The 25,170-nt window shown below is 39.8% G+C and overlaps 1 protein-coding gene across 2 annotated transcripts in view; it reads right to left on the bottom strand.

The window, feature by feature from the left end:
- The window catches only part of M1AP (meiosis 1 associated protein), a 73,754-nt gene that overhangs the window by 20,212 nt on the left and 28,372 nt on the right, over positions 1–25,170 (bottom strand). For both annotated transcript variants that reach the window (XM_040458417.1, XM_040458418.1), the window contains exon 5: positions 4,364–4,537. In XM_040458417.1, the coding sequence (XP_040314351.1) occupies positions 4,364–4,537 (174 nt within the window). The remainder of the gene's footprint in view (positions 1–4,363; positions 4,538–25,170) is intronic.

Raw genomic sequence — 25,170 nt, 5'->3', positions numbered from 1 at the left:
TCAAATTGGTTTCCATACAACACCCAGTGCTCATCCCAAAAGGTGCCCTCCTCAATACCCATCACCCACTCTCTCCTCCCTCCCACCCCCCATCAACCCTTAGTTTGTTCTCAGTTCTCAACAGTCTCTTATGCTTTGGCTCTCTCCCACTCTAACCTCTTTTTTTTTTTTTTTTCCCTTCCCCTCCCCCATGGGTTCCTGTTAAGTTTCTCAGGATCCACATAAGAGTGAAACCATATGGTATCTGTCTTTCTCTGTATGGCTTATTTCACTTAGCATCACACTCTCCAGTTCCATCCACGTTGCTACAAAAGGCCATATTTCATTTTTTCTCATTGCCACATAATATTCCATTGTGTATATAAACCACAATTTCTTTATCCATTCATCAGTTGATGGACATTTAGGCTCTTTCCATAATTTGGCTATTGTTGAGAGTGCTGCTATGAACATTGGGGTACAAGTGCCCCTATGCATCAGTACTCCTGTGTCCCTTGGATAAATTCCTAGCAGTGCTATTGCTGGGTCATAGGGTAGGTCTATTTTTAATTTTCTGAGGAACCTCCACACTGCTTTCCAGAGCGGCTGCACCAATTTGCATTCCCACCAACAGTGCAAGAGGGTTCCTGTTTCTCCACATCCTCTCCAGCATCTATAGTCTCCTGATTTGTTCATTTTGGCCACTCTGACTGGCGTGAGGTGATACCTGAGTGTGGTTTTGATTTGTATTTCCCTGATAACGAGCGACGCTGAACATCTTTTCATGTGCCTGTTGGCCATCCGGATGTCTTCTTTAGAGAAGTGTCTATTCATGTTTTCTGCCCATTTCTTCACTGGGTTATTTGCTTTTCGGGTGTGGAGTTTGGTGAGCTCTTTATAGATTTTGGATACTAGCCCTTTGTCCGATATGTCATTTGCAAATATCTTTTCCCATTCTGTTGGTTGCCTTTTAGTTTTGTTGGTTGTTTCCTTTGCTGTGCAGAAGCTTTTTATCTTCATAAGGTCCCAGTAATTCACTTTTGCTTTTAATTCCCTTGCCTTTGGGGATGTGTCGAGTAAGAGATTGCTACGGCTGAGGTCAGAGAGGTCTTTTCCTGCTTTCTCCTCTAAGGTTTTGATGGTTTCCTGTCTCACATTCAGGTCCTTGATCCATTTTGAGTTTATTTTTGTGAATGGTGTGAGAAAGTGGTCTAGTTTCAACCTTCTGCATGTTGTTGTCCAGTTCTCCCAGCACCATTTGTTAAAGAGACTGTCTTTTTTCCATTGGATGTTCTTTCCTGCTTTGTCAAAGATGAGTTGGCCATACGTTTGTGGGTCTAGTTCTGGGGTTTCTATTCTATTCCATTGGTCTATGTGTGTCTGTTTTTGTGCCAATACCATGCTGTCTTGATGATGACAGCTTTGTAGTAGAGGCTAAAGTCTGGGATTGTGATGCCTCCTGCTTTGGTCTTCTTCTTCAAAATTACTTTGGCTATTCGGGGCCTTTTGTGGTTCCATATGAATTTTAGGATTGCTTGTTCTAGTTTCGAGAAGAATGCTGGTGCAATTTTGATTGGGATTGCATTGAATGTGTAGATAGCTTTGGGTAGTATTGACATTTTGACAATATTTATTCTTCCAATCCATGAGCAGGGAATGTCTTTCCATTTCTTTAAATCTTATTCAATTACCTTCATAAGCTTTCTATAGTTTTCAGCATACAGATCCTTTACATCTTTGGTTAGATTTATTCCTAGGTATTTTATGCTTCTTGGTGCAATTGTGAATGGGATCAGTTTCTTTACTTGTCTTTCTGTTGCTTCATTGTTAGCGTATAAGAATGCAACTGATTTCTGTACATTGATTTTGTATCCTGCAACTTTGCTGAATTCATGTATCAGTTCTAGCAGACTTTTGGTGGAGTCTATCGGATTTTCCATGTATAATATCATGTCATCTGCAAAAAGCGAAAGCTTGACTTCATCTTTGCCAATTTGGATGCCTTTGATTTCCTTTTGTTGTCTGATTGCTGATGCTAGAACTTCCAGCACTATGTTAAACAACAGCGGTGAGAGTGGGCATCCCTGTCGTGTTCCTGATCTCAGGGAAAAAGCTCTCAGTTTTTCCCCGTTGAGGATGATGTTAACTGTGGGCTTTTCATAAATGGCTTTTATGATCTTTAAGTATGTTCCTTCTATCCCGAATGCATCAGTTTTTTAAATAATGGATAACCACACTATGGTCTTTACTGTGGTTGTATAAACTCTCAGGTAGGTCACACCCATCCTGGAGGGGGCCTACTTTTCCCAGACCTCATTCCAATTGTGCCTGGGCATCTGGGTTCCAGGCTGGGCCTCTCCAGCAGAAGAGCTATGGAGTCTGGATCTAAGTTCCGCCATGCACCCTGAAGACCTGCACATTTCCAAAAAATGACTGCAGATGGAGATAAACATTTTGGCTTTGACCCAGGTGTCGAAAGCCATGGAAAGAGGGAGGGGAAAGGTAGAGAAACTCTCAACAATACCATGGGCAAGTGCTGTGCAACAGTTGAAGAAAGGCTGGATGCAGGAGTTCCTGGCCTTGGAGGGCCCCAGCTCGCCTAATGAAAGAAGTGCCAGCATGAGGCAGCATCTTTGTTCAGAACTGCCCAGCATGAGGGGCGCCTGGGTGGCGCAGTCGGTTAAGCGTCTGACTTCAGGTCAGACGGAACTCGCGGTCCGTGAGTTCGAGCCCCGCGTCGGGCTCTGGGCTGATGGCTCAGAGCCTGGAGCCTGTTTCCGATTCTGTGTCTCCCTCTCTCTCTGCCCCTCCCCCGTTCATGCTCTGTCTCTCTCTGTCCCAAAAATAAATAAACGTTGAAAAAAAATTTTTTTTTAAAAAAATAAAAAAAAGAACTGCCCAGCATGAGGTGGGTTGTGTAGTAGGTGAGGGTCCTGGTTCAACAAGCAGACAGACCTGGGTTTGATGAATGTTCTCTGGGCTGACAGCCTTCCGAGCTTCCGAACTGTTGAGACTACAGTTCCAGTAATTCTCAGTAAGAATCACATGAGGGACTTTTTAAAAATACCAGTGTGTAGGTTATGTGTTTCTTACAGTTGCCATTGGCCAGGTACGTACTCTTAATATTTACTACCCTAACTTCACAGTAAGGATAAAATAATATTTCTAAGTGACAAGAAAGCATTTATGTCATGTTTAATTGACAGTTTTTCTTTCTTAGTGGTACATAAAGTAATGGTGTATCTCATAGTTGATAGCATCTTAGATTCAATGACATATGGTAATAGTACCTGCTTTGTGGTGGTTGGTGAAGATGAAATGGGATAATGCAGGAGGAGAGGAGGTAATATAGTGTTTGGGGAAAAATATATACAAAGTGGATTCCAGAAGATGAGACAGGGAGGAATTGGCACCACCAGCTTTGGACATAAGGGGTGGAAAGGAGGTCCAGGGAAGAAGATTTATACACCAAGGAAAGACAGACTGAAATCAAGGCAAGTCATCAAAGGCATTCTAGGCTCTGGGATGAAATGGGGGCGGGAGGGTAAAGATCTGATGGCTATCCTCAGAAAGAAAGGACCACTATGTGTCTTCCCCTTTGTGGGTGGGAGGCTATACCCATTTTTCTCAAAGAACTCCCACCTCTACTAGTTGGGCTACTAGCTGTCCTCTGTGGGGCCTGCCTCTGTAGTTGCTTTAGTTTACCTCAATTAGGTGTCTTTATCTAGCACACCTCTATTTAATTTTGGTTTAATCTTGGTTTTTTACCGGGGCGCCTGGGTGGCTCAGTTGGTTAAGCACTGGAATCTTGATTTTGGTTGGCTCAGGTCATGATGTCATGGTTCGTGGGATCAGGCCTGAGTCAGGCTTTGTGCTGACAGGGCAGAGCCTGTTCGGGATTCTCTCTCTCTCCCTCTCTCTCTGCCCCTCCCCAACTCATGCACATGCACTCTCTCAAAATAAATAAATAAACTTAAAAAAAAGAAGAAGAAAAACTTGGTTCTCTACCTTCTCATAGGCCTTGTTGATATTGTTGAGGTACCAGCATGCCTCAAATTATTATGTCAGTAATATCTACCACAATTCAAAATGAAAAACCTGAGAAAAATATATTATTCATTGTGCTTTTGTATAGTTTAGGTGCTGCCCTATTATTGAGGTGTCTAATTCTTTGCTCCTAAATAACTGGCCCTTGCTATCTAGGCTTAATTAGGTTCAGTTTTCTAACTGTGGTCACTTTTTAGAAGTTCTTTTCTTATTCTTTGTGCTTACACTGAACAGCCCTAAACCTCAACTACTCGTATTCTGATGACTCACAAATCTAGTCTTAATCTGAGACTAAGATAATTATAGCCTATATAATATGTCTTTTGGGGCTGTGTACTTGAATCATCTCCGGATCTGGAAATGTTGCTGAAACACCGTGAAGGAAGAAGAAGATGGATATGTTCTCGGTCTGTTCCACTGTTATGTAGCCAGGCTTTGAAGAAAATCTCCATACTGACAACATCATTGTCTATGGTCTGAAGGTCAATGTCAGTTCCCAGGACAGAACTCTCTGCAGAAGAAAGGGGATTAATGGGTAAAGTATTTAATTCTTTAATTGTAAAGCTTGAAAAATGCAAAATTTTAAATGTACCCATCTTTTAACATGCCAATTCTACCTTTGGATATCTAGCTTAGAGCCATTCTTACTATACACAGACACATATGCAAAGATGTTCAGTCAGCGTTGTTGTAATAACAATTAATTAAAGCCTTTAAACAGGAAGCAATTCAAATACCCATCAGTAGGGGAATGTTTAAATAACTTATGGCACACTCAACCTTTGGAGTATTATACAGCCGTTAACAAGCAAAATAAAGTTAAATGTACTGACATGGAAAGCTAAGAGACAGTAAGTGCATAAAGAAAGTTGTAGAACAGATGTGTAGTATGAACCCACTGATATAAAAATAAAATCATTGGATTAAGTACATACGTATGAATGTAAATGCGTTTTACAAAGGTCAGGAAGGCTACCATCAAATTGTTAATGGTGAACAGGAGTGGAAACAGGGCAGAGTTCTGAAATACGTTTCCTTTGTATCATTCAAACTTCTATACTGTTTGAATTTCATTGTATTTAGAAAACATTCTGGAATACAAAAACAGCCAAAAAAATAATCAGCAATGCAAGTTAAATACTCAGTTAACAAGGGGGGAACTTCAGAGGGCACCTGGGTGGCTCAGTCAATTAAGCATCCAACTTCAGCTCAGGCCATGATCTCACAGTCTGTGAGTTCAAGCCCTGAGTTGGGCTCTGTGCTGACAGCTCTGAGCCTGGAGCCCGCTTTGGATTCTGTGCCCCACCCCCCGCACCTCCCCCACCTGTGTTCTGCCTCTCTCTCTCTCAAAAATAGATAAACATTAAAAAAATTAAAAAAAAAAAACCCAGGGGACTCCAGCTTCTTCAGCTCTTCCCCTCTGACACGATTATACAAGTCTGTCATTGGCACGCTGTAACTCACAAGTGTGACTAGCGGCCAGGAAGACAGGAATGGTCTGGTAGAGTATGATTTGATTTCAAATCTGAGTGAAAGGAGCTAGGGATGTGGGGTGGTGAGGCTTTGCTGGTCTACTTCCTGCTTCAGGCAACACTAGCTCAGGAACTGGGGTCTGGGTCTGCAGGTAAAGGTTGTCAGTAAAAGCCAAATATAAGGTGGTAGAGGAAGCACAGAGAGAGGAAATGAGGCAAGAGCTGGAAAGAAACTGAAAAGAAACCTGATTTTTTTCGCCTCACCATGAGGGACTCTCTGAAATACTTTTACAAAGAGCCTAAGAAAATTGATGAATTAACTTCTGTGTATGACTCATAGACCCCAGGGAGAAGGCTGGTTTATTTCTAGAACGACATTCCTGAGGACAAGAAGGCAGAGGTGGCAGACTCCACAGGGAACAAAGGGCTTCAGTCCAGCGTGTTGGTACCACATGGGGAGGTGTGGGGAGACTCAGATGACTTCATGTCATACTTAATGACTTATGCTGTGGCTGAAAAGGGATTCCAAATGCATTTCTCTTTGACTAGCATGATTAAAACTCTGCCATCTTCCATAACAGTTCTGAGGATTCACTGGCTAAGTATTTCATTCATTCCATCAAGCAGTAATTTTTATTATGTACTACATAGAAGATGAAATATTGTGCTGAGTACAAATATTATGATACTCTTTTCCTTTAAGGAATTTATAAAACTACATTATTTTTTAAAAATATATGAAATTTATTGTCAAATTGGTTTCCATACAACACCCAGTGCTCATCTCAAAAGGTGCCCTCTTCAATACCCATCACCCACCCTCCCCTCCCTCCAACCCCCCATCAGCCCTCAGTTTGTTCTCATTTTTTAAGAGTCTCTTATGTTTTGGCTCTCTCCCACTCTAACCTCTCTCTTTTTTTTTTTTTCCTTCCTCTCATCCATGGGTTCCTGTTAAGTTTCTCAGGATCCACATAAGAGTGAAAACATAAAAAAAACTACATTATTCTTGACCATTCCTCTTCACACTGTCATCTGTCACATAACGCTTTAGGTACTACAGTGATAAATATGAAGTCACTGCCTAAGAAATATTCCTCGTGAGTAAAGGGAAACTATCTTTTTAATAATGTGAATTTTATAGGGGCGCCTGGGTGGCTCAGTCGGTTAAGCATCTGACTTCAGCTCAAGTCATGATCTCACAGTTTGTGGGTTTGAGCCCCGCGTCGGGCTCTGTGCTGACAGCTCAGAGCCCAGAGCCTGCTTCAGATTCTGTGTCTCCCTCTCTCTCTGCTACTCCACCACTTACACACACTCTCTGTCTCTCTCTCTCTAAAATATAAATAAACATTAAAAACTAAAAAAAAAAAATAATGTGAATTTTATTTTGTCACAGGCAAAACAAGAAGTAATTTGATTTTTCTGAGCTTGAGGCCTGGACTTCAATTTGAATAACAAGTATGCAAAGAACTGAATCCAGAACTTCAGTGAGGCAAAATCATTATTGAAGCATAAGAAGGCACATACAGAACTAAAGAAATGGAATTGAGCAAAGGATCTCAGAGAGTGGAGAGGAAAATATGGTTTCAAGTTCAAACAGTGGAATTTTGCAGAAAAAAAATGTGTTTCTTTTCTTTTCCTCAGGGAAAAGGCAGAAGATTAGAAACTCCTACCATGGCAGTATAAGGAAACCACAGCAAAGTTATCTCCCATCAAACATCTGGAAATAGAAAAATAGAGGAGTTTTCTCAATTGTTAAACTATAGTATCAACACAGAGTGGTGAGGTCAGTGAAAAACAGTTACCTTAGGAAAAGAGAATGGCTTACTGACCAGAGCAAGATTTGGCTATAGCCTATGGATGGGACTGGCTTATCCAAAGAACGAATGTGTCTATTAGAAGGGGAGAGGGTTGGCCAGAAATGGAGCACAGAGGAGAGCAAGAGGGGCATGCACAGGCAGCACTCATCCAAGTATGGCTAGGAGGAGAGGGCATGCTGGCTCAGTGACCTGTCCCGGTGGAAGGAAGTGTTTGTCAAGTCTCTGTGTTCTTGGTGTTATGGTGGTTATGGTTCTCTGTCTAAAATATTCTGGCTTATACTTTGGTCTTGAGCTTGGTAAGGTAAGTCTATCTCTGAGAGGATACTGACAAAATCAACTTTCTGATCTTGTAAAGCTGAAGAATGAAGCCTGAAACATGGTACCTTTATGAAGGAAAATGCCAGCCTTCCCTGCAGACACCCCATCAGTGTTACTGAAGTTTTTTCCAACTTCTTAACTACAGGTTCTTGGGAGAGCCGCAGAGCGGACCTTCTTCCTTTGAAAAAAATCCTCATGTAAGCTTCATATTTAAGCCCACAGTTTTTCAGGCTTAGAAAGGAGCCAGCAGCTTGTCAGGGCCAGTCACATTGTCCAAGCTAAAGACTAATGTGGAAACCAGAACACACTAGAGGGGAACTTCTTTTCCATTTTCTCTGTTGCTGGTTCAGGCATTCCTTTCCTTACGTCTGGATCATAGTAGTAGCCTCTTAATTGTCCTATGAACTCCATTCCTTCCCTTCAAGTACTTCTTAGGTACTACTACCAGTTAATTTTTCTAAAACATGGTTTCATCAGTTCCCTCCTTTGCTAAAGAGCACATACTGCCTTCCTTGGTCGTTTTCTTGATGCTCCTCACTTACCCTAAACCATTTGCTTCTACTTATTATTCCTCACATACCTCACCCTTCCCTTCTTCTGTGATGGCTCATATGGTTCCTCCCCATCCCTACCTGTTGATATCCTATGTGCCCATTTCCCTAACCCCTAGCGCAGTAGTTAGCTTACAGCTGAAGCTTAGCAAATGCCTGCTGTGTTAAACAATTGCTCCCCTTCCTCAGCTCTCATTACTTTTTCCTGTAACTCTTCTGCTTCAACTAAATTAGTCTCCTTACCACATGACTTCCTTCCTTCCTTAGTGCTTTTATTACTCTGTCAATCCATGGCTTGCTCCTCCCCCAGAACTCAACTGGGAACTGACTCTGTCCCGGAAGTTATCCTTAATTATATTCTCCCTTATTTGGGTTTAATCAGCACCTCTTGGGTATCTGTGGGCTCCATTTGGGCAATACTAATTACATTTGCTAATTTGTTTCTTCTGAAGGGTTTTCTTCTCTTTCCGTGAGTTTATGAAAAGTGGTGGGATGTAATGTTAAGAGCAGGGTTTGAATTGCGACTTAAAAGTTGTTAGCTATGGGGGCACCTGGGTGCCTCAGTCGGTTAAGCGGTGACTTTGGCTCAGGTCATGATCTCGTGGCTTGTGAGTTCAAGCCCTGCACTGGGTTCTGTGCTGGCAGCTCATAGCCTGGAGCCTGCTTCAGATTCTGTGTCACTCTCTCTCTCTGACCCTTCCCTGCTCATGGTCTGTCTCTCAAAAAAATAAATAAACATTGAAAAAAAAAAGTTGTTAGCTATGTGACTTTGGACAAAGTACAACCCATTTAATAGTTATAGTGAGGCAGAAGAAGTGAGATGATTATGTGTGAATGGCATGCACAGGTCCAAGAAATGGCATTTTCTCCCCACCACTAACATAGGTAAGAACACCGACATGCAGAACTGTGTTTCTCACAAACAATGAAATGTGCTAAACCTGGGGGATGGGGAAGAGACTTCTCACTTCTCAGATGTTGAAGAGCAGCTCCCACCTTGACTGGCGAGCAGGGCACTGGGCACTGAATGAGACAGGTCCCACTGACGGTATGAAATGGGAAGGTTACAGGAGTAAGTGCGGCTCTGGGTGTTCGGGTGGTTAGGACAAGGGAGGAAGGACTGGTGCATTGCAGCCAGCTGCAGGCAGCATTCACAGTCAGTGTTTGGACTTGCCCTGCCCTCCTGTGGCCACATGTAGTGATACCCTTTACTGAGCTCTTTGAAAGCTTTTCTGGAAGGGCCACAATAATACGAAAAACTAAGAAGGCCAAATCATTGAGAATAATGAGAATTTAGGTAATGCCTAAAGCAGTTCTTCTCAGAATTCAACCCTAAAACAGGGTTCCACAATGGAAATGTGTTTAAGGTGGGAGAATGTAACACTTGAACACACAAACAGATGTAGAATATTTAAAGTTGAGGCCCAGGAAAATGGTGCTCCAGCTCAGTCCTGTAGACCCTCCCCAGGCCTATAGGCCAGAATGGTTCCTTTTCAAATGGCCCTCATATGGCTTGTCCTTGGGCAGGATAGGCATTAGTGGTTCTGGAAACCCCCTGAAATTGTATACAATCCCATCTGTACATGTATAGGTGTATTCTAATAGGGTGGAGGAGGGGGATAGGCCCTTAGCTTATATCAGATTCTCAACAGTGCTGTGACCCCAAAAAGGTCAAGAACCACTGCAAAAAACTATGGAATTGTGGGGGCACCTGGGTGGCTCAGTTGGTTAAGCATTCAACTCTTGGTTTCGGCTCAGGTCATGATCTCACAGTTCATGAGTTTGAGCCCCATGTTGGGCTCTGTGCTGACAGCATGGAGCCGGGTTGGGATTCTCTCTCCCTCTCTCTCTGCTCTAACCCCACTCACTCTGTCTCTCTCAAAAATAAATAAACATAAAAAAAAAAAACTACGGAATTGTGATTTCTTAACCTCCCTGGGCCTGTTTGCAATCAGTGCTGTCTACCTTCTGAATACAGGGGTAGTACAGGATGTTAATAACTAGGGTAAGTAATCAGAGTGGACAAAGTTTGCTCAGGAACAACTATGCAGAGCCATCCAACCATTGTCTTTAAATCAACAATGACATGAAGATGATCTCCAACAGTTCACAATGTTGGGGGCAGTCTGGCTTGTCTTTGCGAACTCACGTGCCTCATTTGTGGAGGCGATCCTTGGACCCTGGGAGAAAGGAGAAGCTCCCTGACAGGAGGTGACAGGGCAGTGATGGCTATGGCGGTGCAGACTCCGCAGGGCAATGAGTGCAGGACTGACCAAGTGCTGACTATCTTCCCAGGGCTCCAATCTCCAAGAGAGGTAAAACATCACTAGAACTATAATGAGGATAGAATTTATTTCCCAGAACTGTTCTCAGGGAAAGCAGTGATGACATTCATTCATTCATCCTTTCATTTATTTAATCCATCATTCCAATAATTATTTATTTAGTGCCTTCTAGGATCTGGGTACTAATTTTGTCAACAATGAAAGAGACAAAGTCTCTGCTTTCATTGCTTACATTCTAGTGGGAACAAACAAACAATAAACAAACAACACACAAATGACTGAAACAGAAAACAACAGATAATGATAGACGGTATGAAAAAAAATAAAGCATGAGAAGGGTATGGTGTGTGTGTGTGTGTGTGTGTGTGTGTGTGTGTGTGTGTGTGAATATTTAGTTTGGCTGGACAGGTAAGTATTCTCTAAGAAGGTGACAGTTGAACAGAGACTTGAACCAAGTGAGAGTGAGTCTTGCTATCCCTGCTATTGGAGGAATAGCAAGAAGGCTAAAGCAGAATAAGGGAGAAGTGAGGCCTGGCTGATAAGCTGCTCAGGTGAAGGATGAGGACTCCAGAGGCACATGCGCAGGTAACAAGAGGTAGGCACTACAGTAGCTTCTAAGAAGGGTATTTTCCATTATTGCGAGGCTTAGGTTTTGCTTAGGGAAATGTGCAAGATTGGGACAGAGCACAGCCAGCACTTCTTTCCTTTCTCTTTCTCTTTGTAGCCTTTGGCTCCTAAACAATTGTTGAATTAGTATTTTAGAAATATTTGTCTGCAGGTGTACAAATCTATTAGCTTGCATGGAATGCCCACATGTCTCTGCTCAGCCATCCCACACAGGCTTTCCTGTTCTGTGGTGGTAGTGAGTGGCGGTGGAAGGAGAGGAAAGGAATCTGGGAATCCCAGGAGCAGAGCTCAAGCAGAGACCCCTCAGCCTGAAGTGGACATGCCTCTTTCCCAGCCTAGCTGGGTACCCAGGAAGTTCTATGGTAGACAGTCAAGCTGATATAGCCTGAGGTGGGCTAAAAAAAGACTCAACTAAAGAATAAAATCATCATGAAATGATTTACGGTGGATGTTCTACATTGTGAGTAATAAACTCAGGAACTACGGGCCTCCCTAGCTCTGAAATAGATCCCAACCTAATTTCAAAGTAAGCAGACGAATTAGGAAAAGAAAATGTTTCCAGAGCAATTACATTGGCCGGGAGATATTAGAATCTCTTTTTCTTAGGCTTATGTATTTGTAAGGGGGGCAGAAGGCTATGACTGATGGTGGGGACTGCCCCATGGGCACTGCACCCCTAATCCCACCTCTGGAGCCACAGGAACAACCCTGGTTACAAGGAGCTGATGGTATTCCCTGCTAGTCATCCTGTTTTGAGTCGTGTAAGGCACTCTGCTCTGGGCAGCCCAACCCCAGAGGAGATCCTGCAGATGCAGGAAAGGAGGGTCTGGGTTAGTGAAGGGTGTGTGTATGCCTGAGGGCACCAGATTCAGCACCTTATCCATCTCGGTACCCCCAGCACTAGCACAGTGTCTGGCATACAACAGGAGCTCAATAAATGCTGCACTGCACAGGATAAACTAGTTCTGGCCAGCCTGTTGCTTACTTTGTGATCTTAGACTAGTCTCTCATCACTCTAAGCTCAATTTCTCCATCTGTAAAGTGGGAATGATAGTAATACCTAGGCTTGGCATTCATTTGGATATAAAAAAAATGTTGATACCTGAAAGCACTCCGTAGACTTTAAGGCATCATGCAACTATAAGGGATGGAAGATTAAATGTTATTTCTTTATTTTGAGAGACAGTGTGCACACAAGCAGGGCAGCGGCAAAGGGGGGGAGAGAGAGAGAATCCCAAGAAGACTCCAAGCTCAGCACGGAGCCTGACTCGGGGCTCAATCTCATAAGACTATGAGATCATGACTGTGAGATCATGACCTGAGCTGAAATCAAGAGTCGGCTGCTTAACTGACTGAGCCACCCAGCTGTCCCTAAGGTATGAAAGATTAGAAAACTGCCTTCTAGCTGTCTGCATGTGAACATTTTAGTCACTAAAATCCAGTACCCTTTCTTTCTCTTTCTTTCTTCCTTCCTTTTTTCTTTTCTTTTCTTTTCTTTTCTTTTTTCTTTTCTTTCTTTCTTTCTTTCTTTCTTTCTTTCTTTCTTTCTTTCTTTCATGTGTGTGACATTTTTCTCTTCAATAAAGTATACAAGTTGTAAGAAAACATATTTCATTTATGGGCCTTAATATTTCTACTTTCATTTTACTAAAAAAAAAAAAAATACAACCCACATGCAAAAGAGGTTGGTTGCTCCTGACTGAGATACCAAAGTCTAAAGCATAGTTTAACTTGGAAAATACTAGACTTAGACAGTATTTAAAGAGTCTTTTTTTCCTGCAGAAACATATTTACATAGTCTATAAACAAAAAAGCCTTTAATGTAAATTGCAACGCAAATCTGAAAAGGTGACTAGGAGAAAGTGTTTTCATAGGCACTGTGGTGAGGGAGAACAGGAAAGCAGGTTATTTAAGAGGTTTGAATGGGGGCGCCTGGGTGGCTCAGTGGGTTGAGCGTCTGACTCTTGATATCGGCTCAGGTCATGATCCCACATGACCTCTCTCTCTTTCTCCCTCAGTCCCTCTCCTCTGCTCACACACACTCTCTCTCTCTCTCTCTCAAATTAAAAAAAAAATAGAATAGTTAAAAAAAGAGGTTTGAATGAAGAGGATGTGGGGCTGGGAAGGCACTAAATATATTAGCCTGGCCCCAAGAACTAGCCCAAAGAGCTTTGTCTCTGTAATGCCCAATGGAGCCAAAGTAAGGATTTACTCTGAGATGAAAACAAAAGTAAGAGGAACCAAGAAGGAATATAAAACTTACTGGAGAGCTTGGTAGAAGAAGAAACAGTTTTAAAAAGACACAGAGATCCATCTGGGTGCCTGGGTGGCTCAGTTGGTTAATTGTCTGATTTTGGCCTAGGTCATGATTTTGCTGCTCACAAGTTCGAGCCCTGTGTCAGAGCCTGGAGCCTGTTTCAGATTCTGTGTCTCCCTCTCTCTCTGCCCCTCCCCCACTTGTGCTCTGTCTCTGTCTCTCTCTCTCAAAAAAAAATAAATATTAAAAAAATTTATATGCAAAAAAAGACACAGAGACCCAAAAAATCATAAAACATATCTAGACAGACTGTGTGACAGCTTTGCGATCCTGCATATATGTATGGATTTTTGTGCTATTGGAAGTGTACATCTTCAGGGTATTGTATTTCTAGAAATGGGAGTGGTGAGTAAATGCACATGCCCCAAAACTGAATAATCCAATTATACAGTGGGCAGAAGACATGAATAGACATTTTTCCAAAGAAGACATACACATGGCCAACAGATGCATGAAAAGATGCTCGACATCACTTATCATCAGGGACATGCAAATCAAACGTACAATAAGATATCATCTCACACCTGTCAGAATGGCTAAAATCAACAACACAGGAAACAATAGGTGTTGTTGAGGATGTGGGGAAAGAGGAATCTTCATGCACCATTGGTAGAAATACAAACTGGTGCAGCCACTCTGGAAAGCAGAATGGAGGTTTCTCAAAAAGTTAAAAATAGAACTAAACCTTATGATCCAGCAACTGTATTACTAGGTACTTATCCAAAGAATACAAAATACTAATTCAAAGGGATATGTTCACCCTGATGTTTATAGCATCATTATCTACAATAGCCAAGTTATGGATACAGTCCAAATGTCCATCAACTGATGAATAGATAAAGAAGATGGGCTATATCTATAAAATGGAATATTACTCAGACATCAAAAAGAATGAAATCTTGCCATTTGCAATGATGTGGATGGAGCTAGACAGTATTATGCTAAGTGAAATAAATCAGTCAGAGAAAGACAAATACCATATGATTTCACTCATATGTGTAATTTAAGAAACAAAACAAACAAGCATAGGGTAAAAAAAGAGAGAGGCAAACCAAGAAACAGACTCTAAACTATAGAGAACAAACTGATGGTTACTGGAGAGGAGATGGGTGGGGGGATGGGTTAAATAGGTGATGAGGTTTAAGGAGTGCACTTGTGATGAGCAGCGGATGATGTATGAAGTGTTGAGTCATTAAATTGTACACCTGAAACTAATATTACACTGTGTGTTAACTAACTGGAATTTAAATAAAAACTTAAAAAGAGACTAAAATTTTAAAAATTTCAATAAATGAATCCACAGCAACAAAAAAATGCAAACAAACAAAAGGTAAATGCACATATCATTTTGTTAGATATTGCCAAATACCTCTCCAAAAGGGTTGTTCCACTGTGCATTCTACCAGCAATGTATGGATGGGTAGCCTCACCAACAGAATGTGTTCTCATACTTTTTTTAAACAGGTGGGAAGTAGTATGTCAGTGTGATCTTAATTTTCATTTTTCTAACTATGAGTGATGTTGAAAATATTTTCATGTTTAAGGGCCATTTTGAAATAGCTTTTGAATTATCTGCTCATGTCTTTTGTCCATTTTTTCTGTAGGGTTTTTGTCTTTTTTTCCTCTAAGTTTTTAAGTGTTCTTTTTATATTAGAGATATTAGTTCTTCCTCTCTACACCCCGCCCCTCCCCCCCCACCCCGATTCACATTGCAAATACTTTGACCTAGTTTTTAAGTTGTCTTTTGACTTTGCTTCTGGTGGCTTTTGCCATGCCATATTTTTATTTTGCTATATTTTTGTTTTTATACAGTTAATTTTTATGTAGTTAAAAAAATACTATACCTGGATTTTGAGTCATAGGTAGAGAAACTTTCCCTATTCTAAGATTATAAAGGAATATATCAGTGTTTCCTTTTACTACTCTTTAAATATCATTCTTTACATTTAGGTCCCTGGTCCACTTGGAATACTTTCTAGATGGTTAGCCAGTTGCCCCAGCACCACTTCTGGAACAAGTCCATTTTTGCTCTTGTAATTTGAGAGGCTACCTTTATCTTATACTATATTTACATCTGTACTTGGGTCTATTTCTGTCCCCAATTAATCCTTGTATTATGCTAACTAATGCTCCAGTGCTAGGTATATGATGGGGCCAATTTCAGGTGGGAAAGTGGCCAGATTGTCCAAGGCTGGGTGGAAATAAGAAAGGTCATTTGCCAAGTAAAGCTGGGGTAGTATGTGCATCTGTAGGTGCTAAAGGATGAGAAGGAGAAAGGAGGTGGAGAGATGAGTTGGGATTTAATCAGAAGAACTTCTTTTAAGTTATAGTCTCATAAAGACAGAGAGAAATGATGGAGCACTTGAGCTTACTGAAGTGAATGGAAGATAGAAGAGGAGGTAAAAAGAAAGAACCAAACTGATCAACAGTGAATAGTGACTTCCCGACTGGTTGGGTTCTAATACCTTACAAACTGATTTTCTTCTAAATAACAGCTATAAACTCTAGATATAGATTATATACACACACATTTTTATATACACATATATATACATTCACACACACGCACACGTGTGTGTGTGTGTGTGTGTGTGTGTGTGTAGTAAAAAACTAACAGCTGAGGGCTGTGGAGATTGAACAAAAGCGTATTCCAGAGAGGAACTGAAACTTGGGAGTAAGTGACCAGCAAAGAATGGTTCCCCTGAGGGTGACCTCAGTGTTACCTTAGCATAGTAGCTAAAACCTTAATAGAAAGGCCTCTGTCTTTCACTGGCCTTACCAGGGGAAGGAGCCTGGGGCAAACAGAGATTCCAGAAAGTGAGGAAAAATCCAAGAAAGGAGGGAGCCAGAGAACCCAAAATTGTGTGTTTAAAACTCAGTCCAGGCATCTTGCTGACCCTTGCACTACACATGTATGGGGCAAACTGAAAGCAGCTCATAGTTTAGTGTTAATGCAAATGATATCTGAGTCCCTGACTACTGCAAGCCATGACAGATTACAGTTTGAATCTAACAAAGTTAATTATCTACCAAAACAATTACTTTTCAGAGTTATATAGTAGAATCCAGAGTCCCTATAACAACATTCACAAAATACAACCCAAATGTTTTTGGCATACGAAGACTCAGAAAATGTGACCCGGTTTCAAAGGAAAATACAATCAACAGAAGCAAACACTGAGATGAGAAAGCTATCAGATTTTTTTTTTTTAATTTTTTTTTCAACGTTTATTTATTTATTTTTTTGGGACAGAGAGAGACAGAGCATGAACGGGGGAGGGGCAGAGAGAGAGGGAGACACAGAATCGGAAACAGGCTCCAGGCTCTGAGCCATCAGCCCAGAGCCTGACGCGGGGCTCGAACTCACGGACCGCGAGATCGTGACCTGGCTGAAGTCGGACGCTTAACCGACTGCGCCACCCAGGCGCCCCACTATCAGATTTATCAAAGACTTTAAAGCAGCATAATTATATAATTATATACATAAATTATAATTATGCTAAATGAGGAGTGGAAAATATATTCATAATAAATGCAAAGATAGGAAATATCAACAGGGAAATAGAAAATATAAAAAAGAATAATATAAAAATTTTAGAATTGAAAAATACAATATTGAATAAAAAAATTCACTGCATGGGCTTAAGAGCAGAGTGGAGATGAGAGATGAGAGGCCGTGAACTTAAAGATAGGTCAATGGAGATAATCTGAAAAAGAGAAAGAAAAAAGTTTGAACAAAACAAAACCAACCACAGAGGCTTGGAAAACTGTAAAGCAATTTTAAAATGTTTAACACGTGGGTAATTGGAGTCCCAGAAAAAGAGACAAAGGGGAATGAGATGGTAAATATACCTGAAGAGATGATGGCAGAAAATTTCCCACATTGAGTCAAGGATATAAATTTATATATAGGTTGTGATACTGTAACTTATAATAAGAAAGATATATTTGGTCTTTGTCCTGTTTCTGGCACAGAGCTCCTAAACTCTTTGGAATTTCCTAAGTGATGACAGCAATAAAGGGATCTTTTGTTGTATTAATGAGGCAACTTTTGGAAAGCACCTAAGGATGGGGTCCAGTTGCCAGAGGAGTCAATCATGTGATTAAGCGGTTGGAACTTTCAGTTCCACAGTGGCCTCTGGGGAGGGGAAAGGGACCTGGAAGTTGAATCAATTACCAACGACCAACGATTTAATCACTTGTGCCTATACAATGAATTCCCCATAAAACCCCCTAAAAGGACATGGTTCAGAGAGCTTCTGGGTTAATGAACACGAGGAGATTTGGGGAGAGTGGGGTACTGGGAGAGGGCATGGAAGCTCTGATTCTCTTTTCACACACTTTGTTCTATGCATTTCTTTTATTGGGCTGTTCCTGAGTTCTACCCTTTTATAATAAAATGGTAATCTAGTAAATAAAATGTTTCTCTGAGTTCTATGAGCCACTCTAGCAAACTAATCAAATCCAAGGAGGTGGTCATTGGAACCTCTGATTTATAGCTGATCAGTCAGAAGCATAGGTGACAACCTGGACTTGTAAGCGGTATCTGGTGTGTGCATGTGCATGTGTGCACATGTGTGCAGGTGCGAAATTATTGTGGGACAGAGCCCTTAATTTGTGGATCTGATGCTATCTCTGGATAGTGCTAGAGTTGAGTTAAGCTGTAGGACACCCAGCTGGTGTAGGAGAACTGCTTTTGTGGGAAATTGCCCCCACACATTGGAATTGGGCACAGAATGACTATAGATTCAAGCAGCTCAGTGAACCCTAAATAAGAAATCTGTGCCTGGTCACATCATTGTAAAACAAACATAAAGAGAAAATTCTTGAAAGCTGCCAGATAAATGATCCTTTATATACAGAGGAAGGTGATTTAATGACTGAGACTTTTAATCAGAAACCAGGGAAGGACAAAAGACAGTGGAACGACATTTTTAACGTGCTGAAAGAAAAAATAACCTGTCAACCCATAATTCTATATACAAGAAAATACTCTTAAAGAATAAAGGTGAAATATGCACTTTCAGATAAATAACAAACTAAGAGAATGTGTCACCATCAGAACTAGCTACAAGAAATATTAAAATTCTTTGACCTTTAGGACATGATATCCAAAGGAAACTTGGATCTTCAGGAATGAATGAAGAACACTGGAAAAGGTAACATAAAAGACTTTTTTCTCTTAGTTTATTTAGAATACACATGATTGTTTAAAGCAAAATTTATGATACTGTCTTGTGTAATTTATAATGTATACGTAATACACATGACAACTACAACATAAAAGACAGTGTCTGTGTGTCTATATAGTTGCAAGGTTTCTGTATTTTACATGAAATGGCACTATATTAATTCTAAGCAGGCTGCAGAAAAGTTTAAAAATATCCTTTAATCCCTGTAATATTTCTACATTTTATGTAAAGCATCACAATTATTTTATTTTATTATTAAATTTTTTTAACATTTTATTTATTTTTGAGGGGGAGAGAGACCGTGAACAGGGGAGGGACAGAGAGAGAGGGAGACACAGAATATGAAGACAGCCTTCAGGCTCTGAGCTAGCTGTCAGCATAGAGCCCAACGTGGGGCTCGAACTCACAAACCATGAGATCATGACCTGAGCTGAAGTCAGACACTTAACCAATTGAGCCACCCAGGTGCCCCTATTTTATTATTTTTTTAAGTGACCTCTACACCCAGCATGGGGCTCAAACTCACAACCCTGAGATCAAGAGTCACATGCTCCACTGCCTGAGTCAGTCAGGGACCCCTTAAGTATCGTAATCTTGAGGCTTCTATGTTTTATGTGAAATGGACTCTGAGTAGACTGTGACAAATTAAGGATATATAACATAATCCCTAGAGCAGCCACTAAAAAGTAATGCACGGAAGGATAGTTAAATGACAACAGATAAAATAGAATTCTAAAAGTAATAATCTACACTTGATCTTAGCTAAAAGGCTGAGAAGCAATCTAAAAGTAATAATCTAAAAAAAGCGGGAAAGCAGGGGAAAGGTGAAGAAAACCCTGAGAAGACAAACAAAAAATAAAACAGTATACCTAAATGCAACCATATCAATACTTAGGGTAAATGTTAATGGAGTATATAGTCCAAATAAAAGGCCGAGATTAGCAGAATGGATAAAAAGCAAAACCCAATTACATACTGTCTATAAGAGATAAACTTTAAGTATAGAGACACAAATGGGTTGAAACAAATGGATGAAAAAAGATGAACCATAAACACAGTAAGACCTAAGAAAAATAAAAACATATCCATACAAAGATTTGTTTATGGATATTTGCAACAGCTTTAGTCCCAACAGTCAAAAACTGAAACAGCAAATTTCAGCAAAAACTGAAAATGCCCATTACCAGGTGAATGGTTAAACAAAATGCGGCATATTCATACAATATACTACTAGTCAGCAATAAAAAGAAACTACTGGTATAAACAACAACATGGATTAGTCTCAAAATCTGAAAGAAAGAAGTCAGACATAAAAGTATGTACTGTATGATTCTATTTGTATAGAATGCAAACTAATCTATAGACAAAAAGCACATCAGTGGTATATTCTACGGAAATGAGGGAGGAAAGGAGTGTAAAGGGGCATAAGGAATCTTTTAGGCATGATAGATATATTCTGTATTTCAATTGGGGTGATGATTTGTGGGCATATACAACTGTCAAAACTCACTGAACTGTACACTTTGAATGCATGCAATGTACAATGTGTAAATTATTCCTTTATAAACTTGGTGAGGAAAATTTTTTTAGATCTTTATTTTCAAATAACTTTAGATTTTCTGAACTCTAAAAAAAATTCTTTAATTCAATTAAAAAAAAGGGAAGAACTGACATTTTCTGAGACCATGGCTCCCATTAATGAAATAAGCAGATGTCTCTCTGTGTTAAAAATCTTTAGGTAATAAATACAATAATGGTTCTAATTTAGTCTTAACACACAGGGAAATGACTTTAATGTGGTTATCAAAGACAGACATGATGAAGAGCTGCATTTTCTAGTCCATTTTCCAAGATGCTGAAAGGGGAAAACAATCCATATGTGGAGTTTGACAACTGCACTGAAGCATGAAGCATAAGATAGGCTTTTTTTGTTTTTACTTTTTTTCTGGAATCCTTTAGGTAGCAATGAATCTTTATCTTCTGTTTGGGTTGTTAACATTTGATGTTTCCTGAGAACACATATGGATAAAATACCTTTCCAAAAGAGCTGACATTGATCCCTAGCAAAGTCTAGAGGAAATATTAACCAGATAGTTTGTGAGCATTTAGAAAGGGAACCTGATATCCTCTTGTACAAGGCTGAGAAATATAGGCTGGCTGACAGCATCATTAGGTTGATTTGTAACTGACTGAAAGACTAACATACCCAAGCGAGTGCACTGCTGTCAATCTGGACAGACACCTTCTTGATGCCAAAGTGCATTGATCATACTAGCCATTTAAATTTTGGCATATTTATTACTTAGCCATTCTTTAGAAAGCTATTATAAGATTTTTACTATATGCAAATGAACATATGCAACACATATTTAAGCTACAAGCATAACGGCACAAGGAATACTCATGAATCCTTGTTCTACTTAAGATGTAGAACATCAACACTACTACCAAGATATCTGCATGCTTTTTTCTGATCTCCTCCAAGGGACACCTTGCCACACTGAATTTTGTTTATCATTCCTTTCCTTTTAAAAGTACTTTTATTGTTTTAAACAAATACTTTATTACTTAATTTTGATCGAGCTTTATAAAGAGGTATCATATATCTTTGTTATCTGTTTTCTCAATATTGAGAAGATTCATCCACATTGTATGTAGCTGTGGTTCATTCATTTTCATAACTGTATGATATTCCATTTTGTGAATATACCTTGTAATTATTCATTCCTCATTCAACGGCCATTTGAGTGGCTTCTAATTTGGGGGCTTTTTGAATAATGTCAATATTCACATTCCTGTATGTGTACAAATGGTACACATTTGTAGAAATTTTTGGAGATATTCTTCTAGGAACAGAATTGCTGGATTATAGGATATTGTGAATGTTACTTTACAACAGAATGACAAGCTGTGTACCAATTTACACTCTATCAGTGTATGAGAGTTTCTACTGCTCTGCTATTGTCAACACTATAGTGAGACTTCTTAATTTTTTGCAAACTAGTGAGCATAAAATGGTATATCATTTCAATTTGTATTTTGCTGCTTACTAATGAGGGTAAGAAATTTTTTTATGTTAATTTGCCACCAACTTTTTCTTCTCTGTAAAATGCCTGTTCAGATCTTTTGCTCATTTCAAATATGGATTTTTTTTTTTAAAGTTCTTTATTTTGTGGCATCTGGGTAGCTCAGTCACTTAAGCTCCGACTTCAGCTCAGGTCATGATCTCACAGCTTTGTGGGTTTGAGATCTGCACCATACTCTGTGGTAACAGCTCAGAGCCTGGAACCTGCTTCTGATTCAGTGTCTCTGTCTCTCTCTGCCCCTCCCCTGCTAGCATTCTTTCTCTCTCTCTCAAAAATAAATAAACATTAAAAAAATAGTTTAAGAAGTTCTTTGTTTTGTATACCAACTCTTTGTCATATGAGTTAGAAATATAATTTATCTTATCACTTAACACATGGTGTCTTTTGAGACTGGGGGGTGTTTTCTTGTTTCTTTTCCCCTCTCTCCCTCCCTCACTCTGCTCCTCCTTCCTCCTTTTTTTCCTTCCTTCTTTCACTTCTTGAAGAGTTTGTGTAAGATTTGACTGATCTGGGGGTGCCTGGGTGGCGCAGTCGGTTAAGCGTCCGACTTCAGCCAGGTCACGATCTCGCGGTCCGTGAGTTCCAGCCCCGCGTCGGGCTCTGGGCTGATGGCTCGGAGCCTGGAGCCTGTTTCCGATTCTGTGTCTCCCTCTCTCTCTGCCCCTCCCCCGTTCATGCTCTGTCTCTCTCTGTCCCAAAAATAAATTAAAAAACGTTGAAAAAAATAAAAAAAAAAGATTTGACTGATCTGTTCCTTGAAAGCTTGATATAACTTAACTGTAAAGCTATCTAAATTGGTACATTATGGAAACCATTCCGATTTTTTATTTGTGAGTCAAATTTGTTACCTTTTTAGGAATGTGTCCATTTTTGTGTAAATGTTTGAATTCATAGTTCTATCTCCAGTTATGTTCCCTTTTCTGAATCCTAACATAGTTTCTTGTGCCTCTTTCCTTCTTTCTCTTTTTCCTTTATTAGTTTCACCAGAGGATTCTCTGTTTATCAGTTTTTTCAAAGAGCCAACTTTTGAATTGTTGTTTATTTCCATTGCTCTTTTCAACTAAGGCAGTAAAGAGAATGGTTTAAGTATGTGAGATTTGGAGTCGAACTGCTTAGACTTGAATCCCTGCTCTATCTCTTAACTAAGAAACCTAGGGAAAGTTAATCTGTACAAGAAACTGTCTTAGTTTCTTCATTTATATCCATGAGGATTAATAAGATAATATGTGGAAACTATTTAGAACAGAAAGTATTTGGACAGTAAGTGCTTAATAAAATGTTGCTATTATTATGGTCAAAAAGCAGAAGTTAGAGATCCATAAACAGACTTAGGTTAAGAGAATGTGGCTTTTAGTTCATGTATCTTTTCCTTGAGGCTCAGAACTTACTTAAAAATGAGACAAGCTAGTAGCATTATTTCCTCCATTGACGGCTGTTTTATGGGATTATCTTTGGCTGTTGGAATTGGTAGGCTTTCTTAGACCCTAAATTTATGATCAAGATTCAGTATGAGGGATCTGCTCTAATGGGCAGGGTTGGCTTATATGCAAAGAGGGCATGTAAAGATAAAAAAAGTCTGCTAGCTTCCCCTGTGAGAGGTATACCTCCTCATATCTCTATTTTGTAAGTCAACACTTCTTAGTCCTCTTTTGAGAGCAAAAGAGGAACAAAATGGATAAACAGAAAAGAAAGGCAACAAAAACTGTTGGAAGCGTTTTATGATATTTTGTTACACACAAACAAAACACCACATACATGAATTGTAACAATGTAACCTAGGGGCACCTGGCTGGCTTAGTCAGCAAAGCATGTGACTCTTTACCTCAGGGCCCTGAGTTTAAGCCCCACACTGGGCTGGGCCCTGGAACCTACTTAAAAAAACAAACAAACAAACACAAAAATACCAATTACTGAGAAACAATGTGCAAAAATAAAATCAGTGTAATGAGGTAGTGGGATTATGAATGGTTTTAAATTTAACAATTATTTTATGATCATATCTTCTTTTTCAATAAAAAAAATTTTAGAGCTTGAAATATTCTCAGTAAAAAGGCATATACAAAAAGGTTCTATTACTACTATTAATATCAACAGATAACATTTATTTACTGCTCACATGTGCCAGGCACTGTTCTATGTGCTTTATATACAAGGTGTATTTAATCCTCATATAAACCCTATGAGGCAGTTATTCTTATTAGCCCTATTTTGTAAATGAAAAAATTGTGGAATAAAAAGTTTAAATAACTTGTTGAAGTCACACAGTTCTTCAGTAAAATGTAAAAATCCAATCGGATAGTTAAATAAATAGTGATGAATTTATATAGTAAAATGCCTCACAGCTATTAAAAAGAAATGTGTTAGATCTCTATGTGCCAATATGGAGAAAATTACTGGATAATTAGAGAAATGAAAAAATAAAAATGCAGACAGAATATAGGTACATTTTTAGGAAAGTATTAATAAAAATAATAATGTTACATTTATGTCCATGTCCATATGTGTAAGGAGAATGATTCAGCAGAATGTGCCCTACATAGCTGATGGTGGTTATCTCTGGAGAGAGCAGAATTTTGGGTCATTCTGAACCATCTATATTATATTCCTGCAATGTTTAAATTTATACAACTTGTAATAAAAAAAATGTTAAAATGACCAGATAAAAGCTACCACAAAGAGAGCTGGGCTGGATCTTCAGCTACATTTTAAAACAAAGAAAAAATGAACAAATTAGACCAAGCAAGAACAGCTGAATTACCACTTATGTGGCTGCAAGAAAATATATAATAGGCTCTATAGTCTGAAAGTTAAAAGAACACCTTAACTGATACAAATGTGATTTAATCTTTTCCTTTTAGATTTTATTAAAAACCATTCTATGGGGCGCCTGGGTGGCGCAGTCGGTTGAGCGTCCGACTTCAGCCAGGTCACGATCTCGCAGTCCGGGAGTTCGAGCCCCGCGTCAGGCTCTGGGTTGATGGCTCAGAGCCTGGAGCCTGTTTCCGATTCTGTGTCTCCCTCTCTCTCTGCCCCTCCCCTGTTCATGCTCTGTCTCTCTCTGTCCCAAAAATAAATAAACGTTGAAAAAAAAATTAAAAAAAAACAAACCATTCTAAAATGTGAGTCTAGGGGCGCCTAGGTGGCTCAGTCGGTTAAGTATCCGACTTTGGCCCAAGTCATGATCTCGCTGTGCTGACAGCTCAGAGCCTGGAGCCTGCTTTGGATTCTGTGTCTCCTTCTCTCTGCCCCTCCCCCATTCCTGTGCTGTCTCTCTCTCAAAACCGAATAAACATTAAAAAAAAAATTTTTTTTTTAATTTTTTTTTTCAACGTTTATTTATTTTTGGGATAGAGAGAGACAGAGCATGAACGGGGGAGGGGCAGAGAGAGAGGGAGACACAGAATCGGAAACAGGCTCCAGGCTCCAGGCTCCGAGCCATCAGCCCAGAGCCTGACGCGGGGCTCGAACTCACGGACCGC

Source organism: Herpailurus yagouaroundi, unplaced genomic scaffold (genome assembly GCF_014898765.1).
Source record: "Herpailurus yagouaroundi ecotype Mexico unplaced genomic scaffold, PumYag 221, whole genome shotgun sequence".
Classification (NCBI taxonomy): domain Eukaryota; kingdom Metazoa; phylum Chordata; class Mammalia; order Carnivora; family Felidae; genus Herpailurus; species Herpailurus yagouaroundi.
The sequence above is the reverse complement of the archived record's forward strand: the minus strand, read 5'-3'. Positions and strand labels throughout refer to the sequence as shown.